Source organism: Sparus aurata, chromosome 24 (assembly GCF_900880675.1).
Source record: "Sparus aurata chromosome 24, fSpaAur1.1, whole genome shotgun sequence".
NCBI lineage: Eukaryota > Metazoa > Chordata > Actinopteri > Spariformes > Sparidae > Sparus > Sparus aurata.
In genome coordinates this window covers 16,656,004-16,670,687 of record NC_044210.1, presented here as the reverse complement: position 1 = coordinate 16,670,687, position 14,684 = coordinate 16,656,004, and the positions used below count along the sequence as shown (strand labels likewise).

The following is a 14,684-nucleotide window of genomic DNA, read 5'->3' as shown; positions in this document are numbered from 1 at the left end:
CCCTTTTCTTTGTTACAATGATTTTAAAGTATCTATTAATGCATTTTCAAGTATAACAATGTATTATACTTGGAAATGCATTAATAGTTGACATGTTGAAAGTGAACAAAGAAAACAGACTTTTCTTCATCTTGGTCAGTTCATGTAGAAGACGAGGGGTTCAAACAGCTGAACTACATTTTATTGTGAAAGGCTGCTGTGTTATCTTCTAGACATATTCTACATTTTGCAAGCATGTTTAAATGTTGATTTTGTTTTAATGTGTATGGAAGTTATTTGGTGTAAAAGACATAACGGTGAGTTCCCTCTCAGGATCTGACGCACCTGGAAGAAGAAGAAACAAAAGTTAAAGTTTCCTGTTAGCAACAAGAATCTGACAGATAACAAACTTAGTTCCTCATTACAGGACGGTTTACAAACGCCTCATCTGTTCTCACCTGCTACCTTTTCACCAGCGAGTCCTTCAGGCCTCGTCAGCTGGACGGCAGCTGGTTTTAAAGTTCTGGTCCCGGGGTCCGCCCCTCTCTTCATCGTGCAGGGCTTTGTTTCTGCTGAACGTCTGAAACAAATCAAATGTAGACAGAATCAGACAGAAACACTACAGGATGTAGAAACTGACACAAACCTTCAAACTGTTTATTTTCTACTTGTTGTGACTGTTGTCTTTTCATTCTCAGGTGACAGTCAGCCAGCTGAGCCTGGTGTCCCACGTACCTGCTGATGGTTATCGCTGTGCAGCTGCACGCCTGGCAGATCTACTACAGCAAGAAGCTGCTGGACCAGAGGTTCACCAGCACACAGGACCAGAAGAAGAAATCAGCTCATCTGAGGTTCTGTGAGGACAAAGAGGAGCAACTCCCTGAACTGTTGTGCTCCTCTGTCACCCGTTTCTACATTTCTATTAGAATTGTCCCTGGACTGCTGCCGTCCGTCTGTACATTAATCCTCCTGAACATGGAAGTTGTTATTGTGGAAACATTAAAAGTCCATTTAAATCAGACTGGATCGTCTGTCAGCCGGTTCTGAATTCATTTACCCCTCAGCCTGTTGTGTTGACTCAAATGTTGTGACGGAGGATCGGCTGACTTCAGCTCTCCTGAAAAACTGTTGCCGGTGCAGATAAACTAACCACCATAGATGATCTACTAGAATCAGAAGTTCAGGATTTCAGATTCTGTTCAGTTATTTTATTGAAGATTGAGCGTGATGATTTGGACACAGTTCAGTAGGAGTGGTCTCCTATAAAAGAAACAAACAGAAATAATTAGTAACAAACTCAGACTGGTGACTTTACAAACGAAAATCCATAATTGTAAATTCTCCTTTGATTTCACCAAAGTGCTCTTCAGCAACACCATAAGTGCATCAGAAGTGACAGTCAACCATAGTGATCATTAAATAGAGACCCAGTGGACCAACAGCCCAACACATGTGATCCAGAACCCAACAGCAGCTCCCAGAATGTGTCCAAACCTAAAGTAGCATCACGTCACCAACACCAAGTCATGACATCATTCACCTGAGCAGGTACGCACGCCTAGTGATGGCGAGATGAAGCTTCATGAAGCATTGAAGCTTTCCATCCAGTTGGTTCACACTTGGGCCGAAGCTTCACAGCTTTGGTGCAAGAAGCTTTGACTTGAACTGTGTTTAAATGATAATGCCAATAAACATAATATAGTCATAATGTCTGTTTTTCTGATAGAATGATGGTTGAAGGTATTTTTGGACCTCTGTTGCATCAGCTGTGACGTTTGTGTTCCTCTTCTGCACAACTGTGGCGTCCAACCGATGCCACAGTTTGCTACCGAGAATAGAGAAACAGGCTGTAAGTGACTAAATAGGCCTACAATAACACAATTTGATGACGAGAATTACTTTTGATCCCGACACCCTCTTCTCTGACAGCTCCACTGTGGCATCGTTGAAGCGGGACAGCACTTTCAGAGATTCTGCAATGATGTCGTGCTGTTCTGTTGTCAGTGGGACAATGTCCATACGTAGACCTGCCAGAGCCGCTCCTACAGGTTCCCTTAGTTTGTGAACGAGCTGGAGCATATGTGTTCCAACGTGTTTCCACCTCTTGAATGAGCTTTAGAGAAGGCCGTCCCATTTGCTCCTGAACCTTTGTCAGCCTCTCCTATAAAATTTGCCAACAAAAAGTGTTTAATTCAAGTGTCACTACTGCAGCAGCAACTTAAACAAAACAGAGTGATTTAGAATATTGCAATGAAATAAAGGAACTCACCTTTGCAGTGGTGCTGCTCCTGAAATAGCCCACCATCTTTCTCGCTTTTACCCTGATGTCAGACAGCACAGTGTTTTGTCCAAGAGCCTTTTTAATCAATAGATTTAACATATGTGCCACACAAATTGTGTGATGCAAACGGAGCTCCTTGGCACAAGCACCCTATTTGCTGCACCATCAGTCACGAGACAGGTGACTTTGTGGGTGATTCTCCACTCTGACAAAAGTGCTGCTTTCATCCTAGCCAGATCCTCGACAGTGTGGGCCTCAGGGAAATGCAGCACCCCCAAAACAACAGATTGTAATGAGGTGCTTGCATCTACAAAATAGCAAATCACAGCCAGATACGCATCAGTATTAACTGAGGTCCACATATCTGAAGTCAGGCTGAGTGCAGATGCCTGGGACACAAGGACTTTGGCTTTGTCCTTGGATTCCTTATATCTGTCCTCCACCACAGCTTTCAAAGTCTAAAGAAAAGAGAACATTCTTGGAATGGCAAATATTAGGAAATGAGGAAAAATGCTTCATGTGCTCACATAAGCACCTGCCTTGTGGGGAGAACATGGGTAGAGTTCAAAGCCTTCACAAGCTTTCTGAAACATTTGTCCTCCACATTAGTGAAGGGCTGGGAATCCTCAGTAACCATGGTGACCATGCCTCATCCACATCAGTCTTCCCTCCTGATGACAAAACAAATGCAGTATTCAATTACAGATGTCATTAATTAGTCACAATTAAAATATTAATTAATGCTGTAGTTGTATGTTTGTATGCTGTCTTATCATTGCATCCTAAAATGGCTTACCTGAGTTTGGTCCACCTTGGTTGGTCTCCTTGTTCCCATGTAAGGCCCCATAATGCCTCAGCATAGAGGAGGTGTTGTTGTATCCAAGTTCTTTGGAACACAGACACTTCACCTTTTAAAATACCAGACATAAGAAAGAAATCAGAACAAGGGATATGCTGTGTTGCCACATTTATATTACACTAGTAATTACTATGTGTATACATTATTATGGGAGATCAGCTCAAATTGTTCCCAGACAGGGAAAATCTTTTCTTTCTTGCAGGTTCCATCGTAAAGTCAAATGACACCTGAATAGATCGCAAAGAAAAAACAGAAACTACACAAAATGTGAGGTAACGGGGGACCTCCATTGCATTTCGTTGCCCCTTAAATTTAGAATTGAACGCCAAAACCACGAAACAGTTCCTGAATCAGTCACGTGGTACGGCCGGCTCGCGAGGCTTCGAACAAGCCTCGATACGCGCTTCACAAATATCTTCCTGGACTACTCGACACAGAAGACACATCACTACGAATGTCACACTGAGGAACAAAAGACCGTCTGTGTGGCAGCAGCTCAGCTTTATAGGCTACAGGTGGCTGATCAGGTGCACTGCAGTGGCCCCGCCCCCAGAATGTACCATTTCTGTGGGGGAGTTTGATTCTCTTTGAACAAATCCAGTTCCAATGCCTCAATTCATTGATTCAATCAATCAATCAAAGCTTTTAAAGTTAATAAAATTTCCTCCCAGTAAAAGGTCTGAACCTCACAAAGTCCAGCTTGTGTCTTACAGTCTTCCCCACATTCAATGTTCAACACTTGTACAGTCATCAACCAGATATTTTACCAGAAATAAAAGTTGTCCCAGGTGAATTAATTTAAGGCCTTTATTTCAACACACACTTTGGGAAGTGTGTTTACTCTCCTTCAACATCTGCTGTGAAAATGTGCAGCTTCCTGTGGAAACATCCAGCAGCTTTCATCCAATGAACCACTGAATGTTTCCGGTCCTGCAGCTTTAACTTGAGCTCATGAAGGTGTGATGTGATGTCAGCCGACACAGCAACCGTCTCCATGTTGTGCTCATCTTGCAGAAACAGTGAAATCTGTGTTGCTGTCTGACTCTTGAGCTGCTCTTGTTCATGACTTCAGCACACAGAACAGTGTGATGGATGAGACGGTGGTGAGCTCTGAGATCAGGGTCGTCTTCTCTCTTCCCACCATGGCAGGGGCTCCATCTGTGGTGATGAGACCACCTGGTTCAGATCGACACCTCTCTGTCTCAACATCTCCTTTATTGCTGCATATATGTCCTCTCCTCTCGATGTGTCTCAGTGGTGTTACAGACAACAGGTCCTCACAGAGCTCTTTATCATCTCTGGGAAAAGATGGAAACCTTTTAGAAACAGGTGAGCATCATCAAAGATCATCTAGAGTCTAGACGATCTTTGATGATGCTCACCTGTTTCTAAAAGGTGAAACCAGGTGTTTCTACTGACAGAGGAGATCATTCCGGCTCCGTCTACTTCCTGCTAAGACCCTCAGACTATACAATCTTTGATGATGCTCACCTGTTTCTAAAAGGTTTCCACCTCTTTCATTCTTCCATCCTGAGTATTTTCAAAGTAAAAGTGATCAAACAAAAACACTTAAAACAATAACATGAAGTTAACAGTAGAAAAACACCACATCAGCAAAATGAGACATTCTAATGAATATATACATGATAATACAGACTCGTTTGGTTGTATTCTAATCAGCTGTTAATATTCAGTTTCTGTAATAAAACATCCTGATAAACAACCTGTTTTTACATCCATCTGTTTATTATGTCACCATGGAAACCATCAGATGAGTTTATGAACACGATCACAGGTTTGTTTGTTTTTTCTTCTCATCATTATAAAAACACATAAAACAACCAGAAACATCAAGATGTGAGTGACACACATCTTGTTGAATAAAGCTTCAGAGACGTTTGATTTTACATCCTGAATGTTTTTCAGGTGAAAGTGTTGAAATATAAAAACTGAAGTCGTATGGAAAGTATGACACGTGTTATTTTCAGAACATCAGTAAACGACAGAGTAAAATAAGATATTTAGATGTTCTGTAGATACGGGTCGCTCCACACCGACTGACCCAGGACCTGCCAGCTCATGTCACACATTCTTTTTAAAGACATTTGTGTTGAAACTTTTGTTCAATTCATGACAACTTGTAAAATCCAAATAGTTGTTTTGTCTCAAATTTCACCAAAATCCTGAAATTGAGTTTAGAGAGTCAAAGTTGAAAAATCCACAAGTTAAAAAGTATTTGGAGTTCAGCTGCACGATCACATTCAGTTCATTTAAGTTTCTACATGAAGTGTTCTGGAGAAGCGGAAAAAGTTCTGGATTGTGGGTGAGTTGGCTGGTTGGAACGACCCATAATCACTACATGACTTATTGATTCACACACATGTTGAAGCATTGAACATATTTGGTGAGAACTTAAAGCGTTTAAGAAAAGAAATGAAGAGAAAATGAATGATTGAATGTGAGTGTTAAACAAATGAGTCACATACAGATTGATGAGAGTCGTCAGGACAGAAGATCTCTGAGTCCCACTGATTCTGTGCTGCCACCTGCTTTCATTTCATCATCAATTCATGTCTCAGCAAACTTTTACACTCATTCTGTTTTGCTTTTATTTATTTGTTCCTTATCTAAAAGAAAACATGTTTAAGCTTTAAGAATATTAAAAATCTGTTTTTAAGAAACGTCTTTTATCCTGAAACAAGTCAGAATAATGAAATAAAAAGAGGAGTTTAAGTTGTGCTCGCTGTGCTGCAATCAGACAGAATAATACTTGTTTCAGATATTTTCTAAAATCAAGTAAAAGTTTTTGTTCTTCACTCGATTTCTGATGCCAGGAAAGAGAGTTTAAAGGAGCAGTCTGTAGTTTAGTTGAAGAAATAACAACGAGCAGACAAAGATCTTCATCAGCTGATCAACAAACTAAATAAACTTTATACTGTTTCACTGTGTTTATATGTGGCGGACCCTGCCACCTCTCTAGCTTCAAACAGTGTTCTGTTGGAAAAAAATTGTCTTATTACCTCATTAATATTGTAAATATTTGATGTTCTTATATTGAGCTACTTTATCAGAGGAGAAACATTTCAGTGATGCTGTGCGACATCTTTCAGTCTGATTATAAACTCGTCAGCTGATCGTTTCACAAACAGTCAGATTGAAACAAAAAGGAACAATTTGTACAAGTTTTGGACTCTTTGCTCTGAACATCAACGTTCAGAAGCATCAAACATGAGCTCAAATCTCTTCAGCGCTTGTTTAAAAACGTCATCAGGACAGTGTAGTTTGTGATCTCTGAAAGTGTTTCAGTATTTCATCCGGCTCTCAGACTTCCAAACATCTTCAGCCAACCGGGTCAGAGAAAGACTTTTCTCACAGCTGTTTAGTTTCACGGACGAGATTCAAATCCAACAAACGTCCTGAAAATACAGCCGGACTTCAACAGCCACAAAACACTGAGAGAAACACAATGATTGTCATTAAAATGTGTTTTCTTCTCATATAATAATCAGACAGAAATGAACAGATGTTGTGCAGTTTATCACGTCACTACGGACAGAATTACATGTGTTAACCAACACCATCAAACTTTTAGTTTCATCATTAGAAACACATGAAACAAGTCAGAGTGTTTCAGGTGGAGTGTCGAGTACATTTGATCATATTTTACTGTCCATTCACAACTTTGTTCACAATGATTCTTTACAATTAAAGCTGCAGACGAGTCAATGTTTTCTGTTTCTTACATTTCACTAATAGTTGTGGATTTTATTGGAACAAGAGCCAGAATTCAAAACAACACATGACAGAAAGTACAAGTCAACGCAATTTACACAATTTAATGGAAGAAGTTTAAAATGTAAATGAAGAATCTTTTCAATCAGTTTGAATCATTTTGTACAAAGTTGACTGATGAATTTATTCCAAGAAGCTGAAAGATTGATGTGACTGTGATCCTGTACAGACTCAACTGTTCAGCACTGACAATGTTTCTGTGACAGGAGGAGACTCTGCACACTAAACACCACACAGACTCACTGAGGAACCAAAACTGAACCAGAACCCAAATCCAGGATAAAGAGGTTCAGTGAATGTGGTGTTGAAGGTGTGGAGGTGGATCAGTGAGTCAGAGGAGACTCTGTAGAAGGACAGAGTGCCAGCAGGACAGTCCACATACACTGCTACTCTACCAGAGGAGGAGGAGGAGGAGGAGGAGGAGGAGGAGATGTGTGTTCTTCTGTTATTGTGCCAGAGAGAGTAACGACCATCATCAGAGCACCTCAGACGCCAGGACTGATCATTCCATCCAAACCAACAGTCTTTACTGTCTCCTTTCCTTCTGATTCTTCTGTAACTCACTGATATAGAAACATTTCCTCTCCACTCGACCTCCCAGTAACAGCGACCAGTCAGACCAGTTCTACACAGCAGCTGAGGATACATGGACTCAAACCTCTCTGGATGATCAGGATATGACTGATCCTCCTCCTCCACAAGTGTCATCTTCCTGTTGTTGTCAGACAGTTTGATGTTTCTGCTGACTGTGTTTGTGTCGACTGTGAGCTCACAGGAATCTGATGAAGAGAAAAAGACACAACACAGCTGCAGTTATTAATGTGTCATCAGTGTGATGATGACATCACAGATGTGAATGAGTGATGTCACAGTGTTTTGATGAATGACAGTAAAAAGACACTCACATCTCAACGGACCTGGTGTCAACCATCGGACTCCAGCAGGCTCCACCCTGAAAGGAGGAGGGGGGTCAGAGCAGCACATCCTCTTTCAGCATGCAAACATGGACATGACATGACTCTCATATACAGAAACACAATCTGTCCATCAGGCTGCTTCTCCCTGTTCTCCCTGAACCTCTTCACCTCTGCCACTCTCCTCACACACTGAGAGTGAGCCACAGGATGTTGGTGTGTGTGAAAGAGGACCACAACATCTGAGAACACACACAAACCTCCTGTTGGATTTATCACTTCATCTTTATTTTATTGGATGTTGTTGCTGTTTCCTGTGGGCGACCTTACGCTTGCTGTTTGATCCAATGTCAACTTGTGTTTATGTTTCTATATTATAGGACTTTTGGATTTGGACGTCAGAACTTTTGAGGTCCGATTCCTGTTTGAAGCTTGGAGGGCTTTTCTGAATCTCAGCTGCACAGTCTGCTTTTTGTTCTTGCTGTGTTTCTGCTGCTTTGTTTTACTGTGCAAAGAAACAAATACAATTTATACGTAATAAATCAATCAGAAAACATTGGACGTTGGTTCCCGACCTCTGCCACAAAACCAAGTGACAGAGACTCCCAGACTGTTTCCCTCCAGAACCTCACAAGTGTCACTGAACCTGTTTGTGATAGAAACAGTTTCATGGTTTCATGTGTTGACATGTTCATGTTACTATAGTTTGGTGCTGGATTGATATCTGATGTATATTACAGCAGTAATAGTTACTGTGAGGAGAACTTCATGTCATGTTTGATGCCATTAAAAGCAGAAACAATGACAGAAAATGTCTCTTAGTCTGAAATCTGCTGTGGTGAACATCATGTGTCCAGATGTGACCAGAGGAACATCTGACTATGAAGCCAGGAATCTGTCTTTCTTTCTGTCTGTCTGTGGTTCACATGTCTCCAGAACTGTTAGCTAACGTTAGCTAGCTAGCTAAAAGTTCAAATGAAGCAGGACTAGCGTGACTAACGGCTGTTTGCTAACATTAGCGGCCGTTAGCGCGCGAGCTAACGGCCGCTAATATTAGCTATGTTATCCGCGTTTAGCCAGCTAGCTATCGTTAGCAACCCTTAGCTAGCGCGCTAACGGCCGCTAACGTTAGCTGGCGAACATCAGTCAGGGTTGCCAACCGTCCCTTGAAAAACGGAATCGTCCCGTATTTAGAAACAAAGTTACGCGTCCCGTATTGAGCTTAAAAGGGACGCACTTTGTCCCGTATTTCCGTGAGAATCAAAATGGTCTTTAAAATGTCAATGTAATCAATGAATGACAGGGCGTTTTATACGAATATTTACGGTAATCTTACTGCCAGCCCTCTCCTGCTCTGTGACCAATGAGCCGACAGCACACTCACACACGAGAAGAACAATGCAGAATCCGGCTCTTCTCATTGGTCGAGGTACTGTTGCTTGCAAGAAGATACCGGAAGACAAGAGACTGAGGTAAGTGGCAAAACAATCCAGCATGGCTCACAACGACACAGGTTCACAGGACACTGCAGACGATACGCCTTCAACCACGAGCAGTAACGGTACTCCCCCGATAAAAAAAGAAAAGGCTGCAAAAATACATACTCGAATGAGAAAAAGAAAATGTGGCTGGAAAAAGTGTAGATAATGTCTGCTGGCACACGTTTTCTGTAGCCCATGGTGAACTGTTTGACGTGAAACAGCATGCATCTAGTGGTCTACACATGAGGGACAACCAGGTGGACCCTTGACTGGTTTGTTGCCCACCAGGCAACACCAGGGGCAGATATGGTATTGTAATAAATGTGGGTTTTGTCCTTCAGCAGAAAATACTGCTAGTGTCAGAGCCTTTAAATAATCACAACGATATAGCAAAATAGATAGTCTTTATTAAATTATCACAAGTTAAACATGTAAAAACCAATTCATAGAGGTAAAGAGGGCTACAACTAATTAGAGGCACCAGTCATCACAGGACGGTCAATACACGCTTCACACAAGTTGAGAACCACTACACACAGGGCTAGATTCTAGCTTAAGACACACCATTTCAAACCACGGCACGTTACACCCTCGACGCAGGAGGCACTGCAATTTATCAACCACAGCAACCTGAGAAATCACAGCAATCCACTCACACCGTTTAAAGTGAAACCATATGAATGTCCCGCTTACGACTTAGAGTAACTCTCCCACCTGTAACCTCCCCCTCCGTACTACACAAATTACACGATAGGCCTATACGGACACACATATACAAAAATACATTAATCGTCAATATTAAAGTCAAACTTAACTCGCCCGCTCGACGAGACCCTCCCCCGGGGTCTGAGCTTGTGATGCCGTCCAACTCCCCGGGGAGCGGCTTCGCTGGACGGCACAGACAGAGTTTGGCCGGGCGTCGGTGGCACGCACGGCAGCAGGAAGTACGAGGAGCAGTGGCAGCTACTGCACTCTTCTACAGTCCCGGCCCTAACTTTCTAAAGGAGGCAACAAACCTCCCCTCCTAACACAGGAACATCTAACCCCCTGCTCTACCTGTCCTCGTCGCCGGCAGTCCTAAATAACTGCGAACGACACCCTCCCTCCCAAAGAGTGCCGAGCCGCAGCGGTAAAATGCTCTCCTCATGCCCCATCTGCTCAGTCTTTTGTCTCCTTCCAATCCTCCTCCCGCCGCAATCACCCACACACACACCTGTACTCAATTCCATTGATGGGCGGGTAATGCTCATTACGTCACCGATTGTGTCCCACAGCACATTCACATCACACTTTCCCCCCTCTTGACAAAAGGGGACTCGTCCTCGAGTCACTATGATGGCATACGATAATCTCGTGACCAAACGGGTGGTCTACGCTGACGTGATGGACGTCCCTCCTCAACTGAGGACACACCCGGGAATTGGCGTGCCTGCTCTGGACAGGATACAGTCACACCCGAAGGAGGGGTTGATTCAGTGGCTGATGGGTCTCCCGATTGGGCCCTCTGTGTTCCTACAACATCCACCAAGGCAGGACTCCGGTCAGTCCGACCTACCACTGGTGTCGTCACTTCTGCTGCTGGTGTCGTCACTTCTGCTGGGGCATCATGACGGGGATAACGATGGTGGACCCAATTAGCACCTAACTGGACCCCAGAGCGCTGACGTCGGCTAGATGGAGTCAACTGATTCCTCTGTTCTCTTCCTCTGGATGTTGATGTCGGATTTGATGGCACTGGCAAAGGAGACGTAAAGGGTTTAAGTCAATTAAAGTGAACAACACTCTCTTGGCCTCCCTCCACTAACATTAGCCTATAGAGCACATCCGTCACCCTATCCACAACTCTAAACGGACCTTTATACCGCCTCTGCAGTTTTGGACACACCCCACGCTTCCTAGCCTTATTCTGAACCCAGACCAGTTCCCCCTCAGAGTAATATTGGAAATTAGCCCGAAAATCATAATACATTTTCTGTTGTTCTGAAGCCTTGGCCTGGTGCCTTTTGACTGCCTCTATTACAGTAGACAAAGTGTCCCTCAGCCTAGACACATAATTGTCCACTGAGGCAAATGACTCCTGGTTGCCTACGTTTAACATAATGTCAACAGGCAGAACAATTTCTTGTCCAAACAATACCCTATATGGGGTGAAGGAGGTGCTTGCATGAACACTGCTGCGATAGGCTAACATGACATAAGGCAAAAGCGTGTCCCAGTTCAACTGATTATCCTCAACAAAAAGAGACAGCATAGACAAAAGAGTACGATTAAAACGCTCAATTAGCCCATCTGACTGGGGGTGGTAAGGGGTTGTCCGAGATTTATGCATATGCAAAAGCCTACATAACTCTTTAAACAGAGCCGACTCAAAGTTGCGACCTTGGTCGGAGTGAATACTGCGTGGTGCCCCGAATCGACACACCCATTCCTCAGTCAAGACTTTAGCAATAGTATGCGCTTCCTGATTAGGCAGTGGAAAAGCCTCTGTCCACTTAGAAAAATAGTCACCAACAACCAGAATGTACTTATTTTTTTCTGGGGTCTCAGGGAGAGGGCCAAGAATATCAAGTGCCACACGTTCAAAAGGCCGAGATGTAACTGACAGTTGCAAAGGTGCACATGGCTGTCTCCCCTGAGTCTTACGGGAAGCACAATCTACACATTCTTTAACCCATGCCTTAACATCTCCAAACCACCCTGGCCAGTAGAAACGGTCTTTAACCTTTCCCTGCAATTTTTGCACCCCCAAATGGCCCCCAGTAGAAACACTGTGCAACTGTTGCAAAACTTTAGGGACCATTGACTGAGGCAACACCACCTGCACCTGTGATGCAGCATCAGAATGGGCAGGAGGAATCCTCACCAGCCTAGCCTGCTGCACCTGAAGCTGGTTCCAAACCGGGGCAAATTTCTGCAGGTCAGGATCATCTGGCATCAAACTACCAGCCTGGTTTTTACAATTAATTATTCGCCGCAGCAAAACATCAGCCATCTGTGCCTCAAACAACTCATCCATCCCCGCTTCCTCCCTGGACACTATAGGAGGCAAAACTTCTTGTACTGCAAATACGTTTGAGGTAGCCTTGCCCATCGTTCCCTGACCGGCCTGCTGCTTGTTTTCAAGAAAAGCTGGCAGCCTGGAGAGGGCATCGGCATTGCTGTGTAGCTTGCCTGGACGATGGACGATCTTGTATTGGATATTGGCAAGCTGTTCCACCCAGCGAGCCAACTGCCCCTCCAAACCCTGAAAATTATGCAGCCACCGCAGGGAATTATGGTCAGTGCGCAAAACAAATTCTTTACCTAACAAATAGTGTCTAAAGTGTTTTGTGAATGCAACCATACCCAAGAGCTCTTTTTTTGTAGTAGCATATTTGCGTTCTTGCTTTGTAAGAGCCCTACTAGCATACGCAACAACTCGCTCCAGTCCTCCCTCTTCCTGAGACAACACTGCCCCAATCCCCACGTCACTTGCATCAGTGTCCAAAATAAATGGCTTGCTGGGGTCTGGATAAGCTAGCACAGGAGCAATGATTAAGCTAGCCTTGAGTTGATCAAAAGCACTTTGACAGTCCTCACTCCATCGAAAACGTCTCCCCTTCTCTGCCAGCTGATGCAAAGGGCGAGCAATATCTGCAAAACCCCTTACAAAACGTCTATAATATGAGGCTAGGCCTATAAAGCTCTGGACCTCAGTCTGGTTGGTCGGGACAGGCCACTCTCTGACTGCCTCCACCTTAGCTGGATCTGGCATCACCCCCGCAGCAGAGATGACATGCCCAAGGTAATGGACTTGTGTAGAAAACAAATCACACTTAGATAGTTTAACCTTAAGGTTGGCCTGCTGAAGTTTTCCAAGCACACCACCCAGGCGCATCAGATGTTCATGAAAAGTGCGACCAAAAACAATTATGTCATCCAAATAAACTAAGCAGGTGGTCCACTGCAGATCTGCAAGTATTAAATCCATTAACCTCTGAAAGGTACTGGGTGCATTACAAAGGCCGAAACTCAAGACATTAAACTCAAATAGCCCCTGGCGTGTGGTAAAAGCAGTCTTATGGCGATCTTTTGGGTCCACTTCCACCTGCCAATACCCGCTTGCTAAATCAAGAGTGGAAAACCAGCAAGCATGGCTAAGGCTATCCAGCGCATCGTCGATTCTAGGAAGAGGGTATGCATCCTTTCTAGTGACCTCGTTGAGTTTCCTATAGTCGACACAAAACCGGAGACCACCGCCCTTCTTTTTTACAAGCACGACCGGAGCTGCCCATGGACTACAAGAAGGACGAATAACCCCACCGGCGAGCATTTGCTTCAAGTTCTCTGTCACCTCTTGCTGTAGGTGGAGAGGGACCCTTCGGGGGTGCATCTTAATTGGCCTAGCATCCCCGGTGTCAATTTCATGTGGGGTCAGGTGAGTCCTGCCTAAGTCAGTCTCCCCCTGACTAAACACAGTGATGTTCTCATGCAGTAACTGTCTAACTGCTTTCAACTCCTCTGGGGAAAAACTTTTCTCCTCCATCCCCAAACTGACTCATAAGTGTCTCAACTGTCCAAGGCTGTAAACTTGTTCCTCTGTCACTGTCCCCACACCGCTCTTCCATCTCGTCCCTCACTTCGATGTCAGTAAACAATGTGCCTACTTTCATACCACTCTTTAGCATTAAACCATCATTAGTCACATTAATTACTCGCACAGGCAGTGTGCCCTGCTGAACTCTACAAACCACTCGAGCTACCAAAATGTCACAGTGTTTGGAGATAGAGTTGGAGGGTTCCAGCATCCCCTCTGCATAATCTCCCCACCTATTTTGAACCTGAGCCCAAATGATGGCTTCACTACGTGGGGGCACCACAGTATCAGACTGGACGACAACTGTCTGGGGCTCTAATGATGGGTTAAGATCAACCAAGGGAAACTGCTTGCCCATTATCTGGCAATGTTTCTTCCCCAGGTCAACCACAGCACCATACTTTGATAGAAAATCAAAGCCCAACAAAACCTCTTCAGAGGGGATGTCAGAGACCAAGAACTCAGCTACAAGCGCAAGGGAATCAAGCTGGCATATAGTCTGCCAGCACCCCAAAATCTGCATTCCCCCCCCATTAGCTGCTGTAGCTCTGCCATCATAGTCTATCAAATCACACCCCCCTTTGGTAACTGAAAGCCACAATTGTTTAGGAATAACAGAGCGTGAGGCTCCAGTGTCCACAAGTACATGACAGTCAAACCCACCTATTTTAGCTCTAAGATAGCCAGAACCACCCTTTAAGTTATCAGGGGCCACGATGGATGCAGAAGGGGGGGAGAGCGTGTGGCCCTCTATGCACGCCCCCTCTAGTTTCCCTGCAAATAAGGGCAATCACGTCGTATA

General features: G+C 44.0%; 1 protein-coding gene and 1 long non-coding RNA gene across 2 annotated transcripts in view; both read right to left on the bottom strand.

Moving 5' to 3' along the window:
- Window positions 1-159: 159 nt before the first annotated feature.
- On the bottom strand, window positions 160-2,376 carry LOC115577249 (uncharacterized). Its single transcript, XR_003983055.1, has 6 exons — window positions 2,249-2,376; window positions 1,520-2,140; window positions 1,037-1,239; window positions 715-833; window positions 438-559; window positions 160-324 (listed from the first exon to the last, which is right to left on the bottom strand). It is a non-coding gene; the product is annotated as an uncharacterized LOC115577249 (long non-coding RNA).
- Window positions 2,377-7,151: 4,775 nt separating this feature from the next.
- Window positions 7,152-14,684, bottom strand: part of LOC115576511 (NLR family CARD domain-containing protein 3-like) — a gene marked incomplete at both ends in the record, with an annotated part of 105,287 nt that continues 97,754 nt past the window's right edge. The window contains one exon of the mRNA XM_030409048.1: window positions 7,152-7,690. Coding sequence (XP_030264908.1) covers window positions 7,152-7,690 — 539 coding nt within the window. The remainder of the gene's footprint in view (window positions 7,691-14,684) is intronic.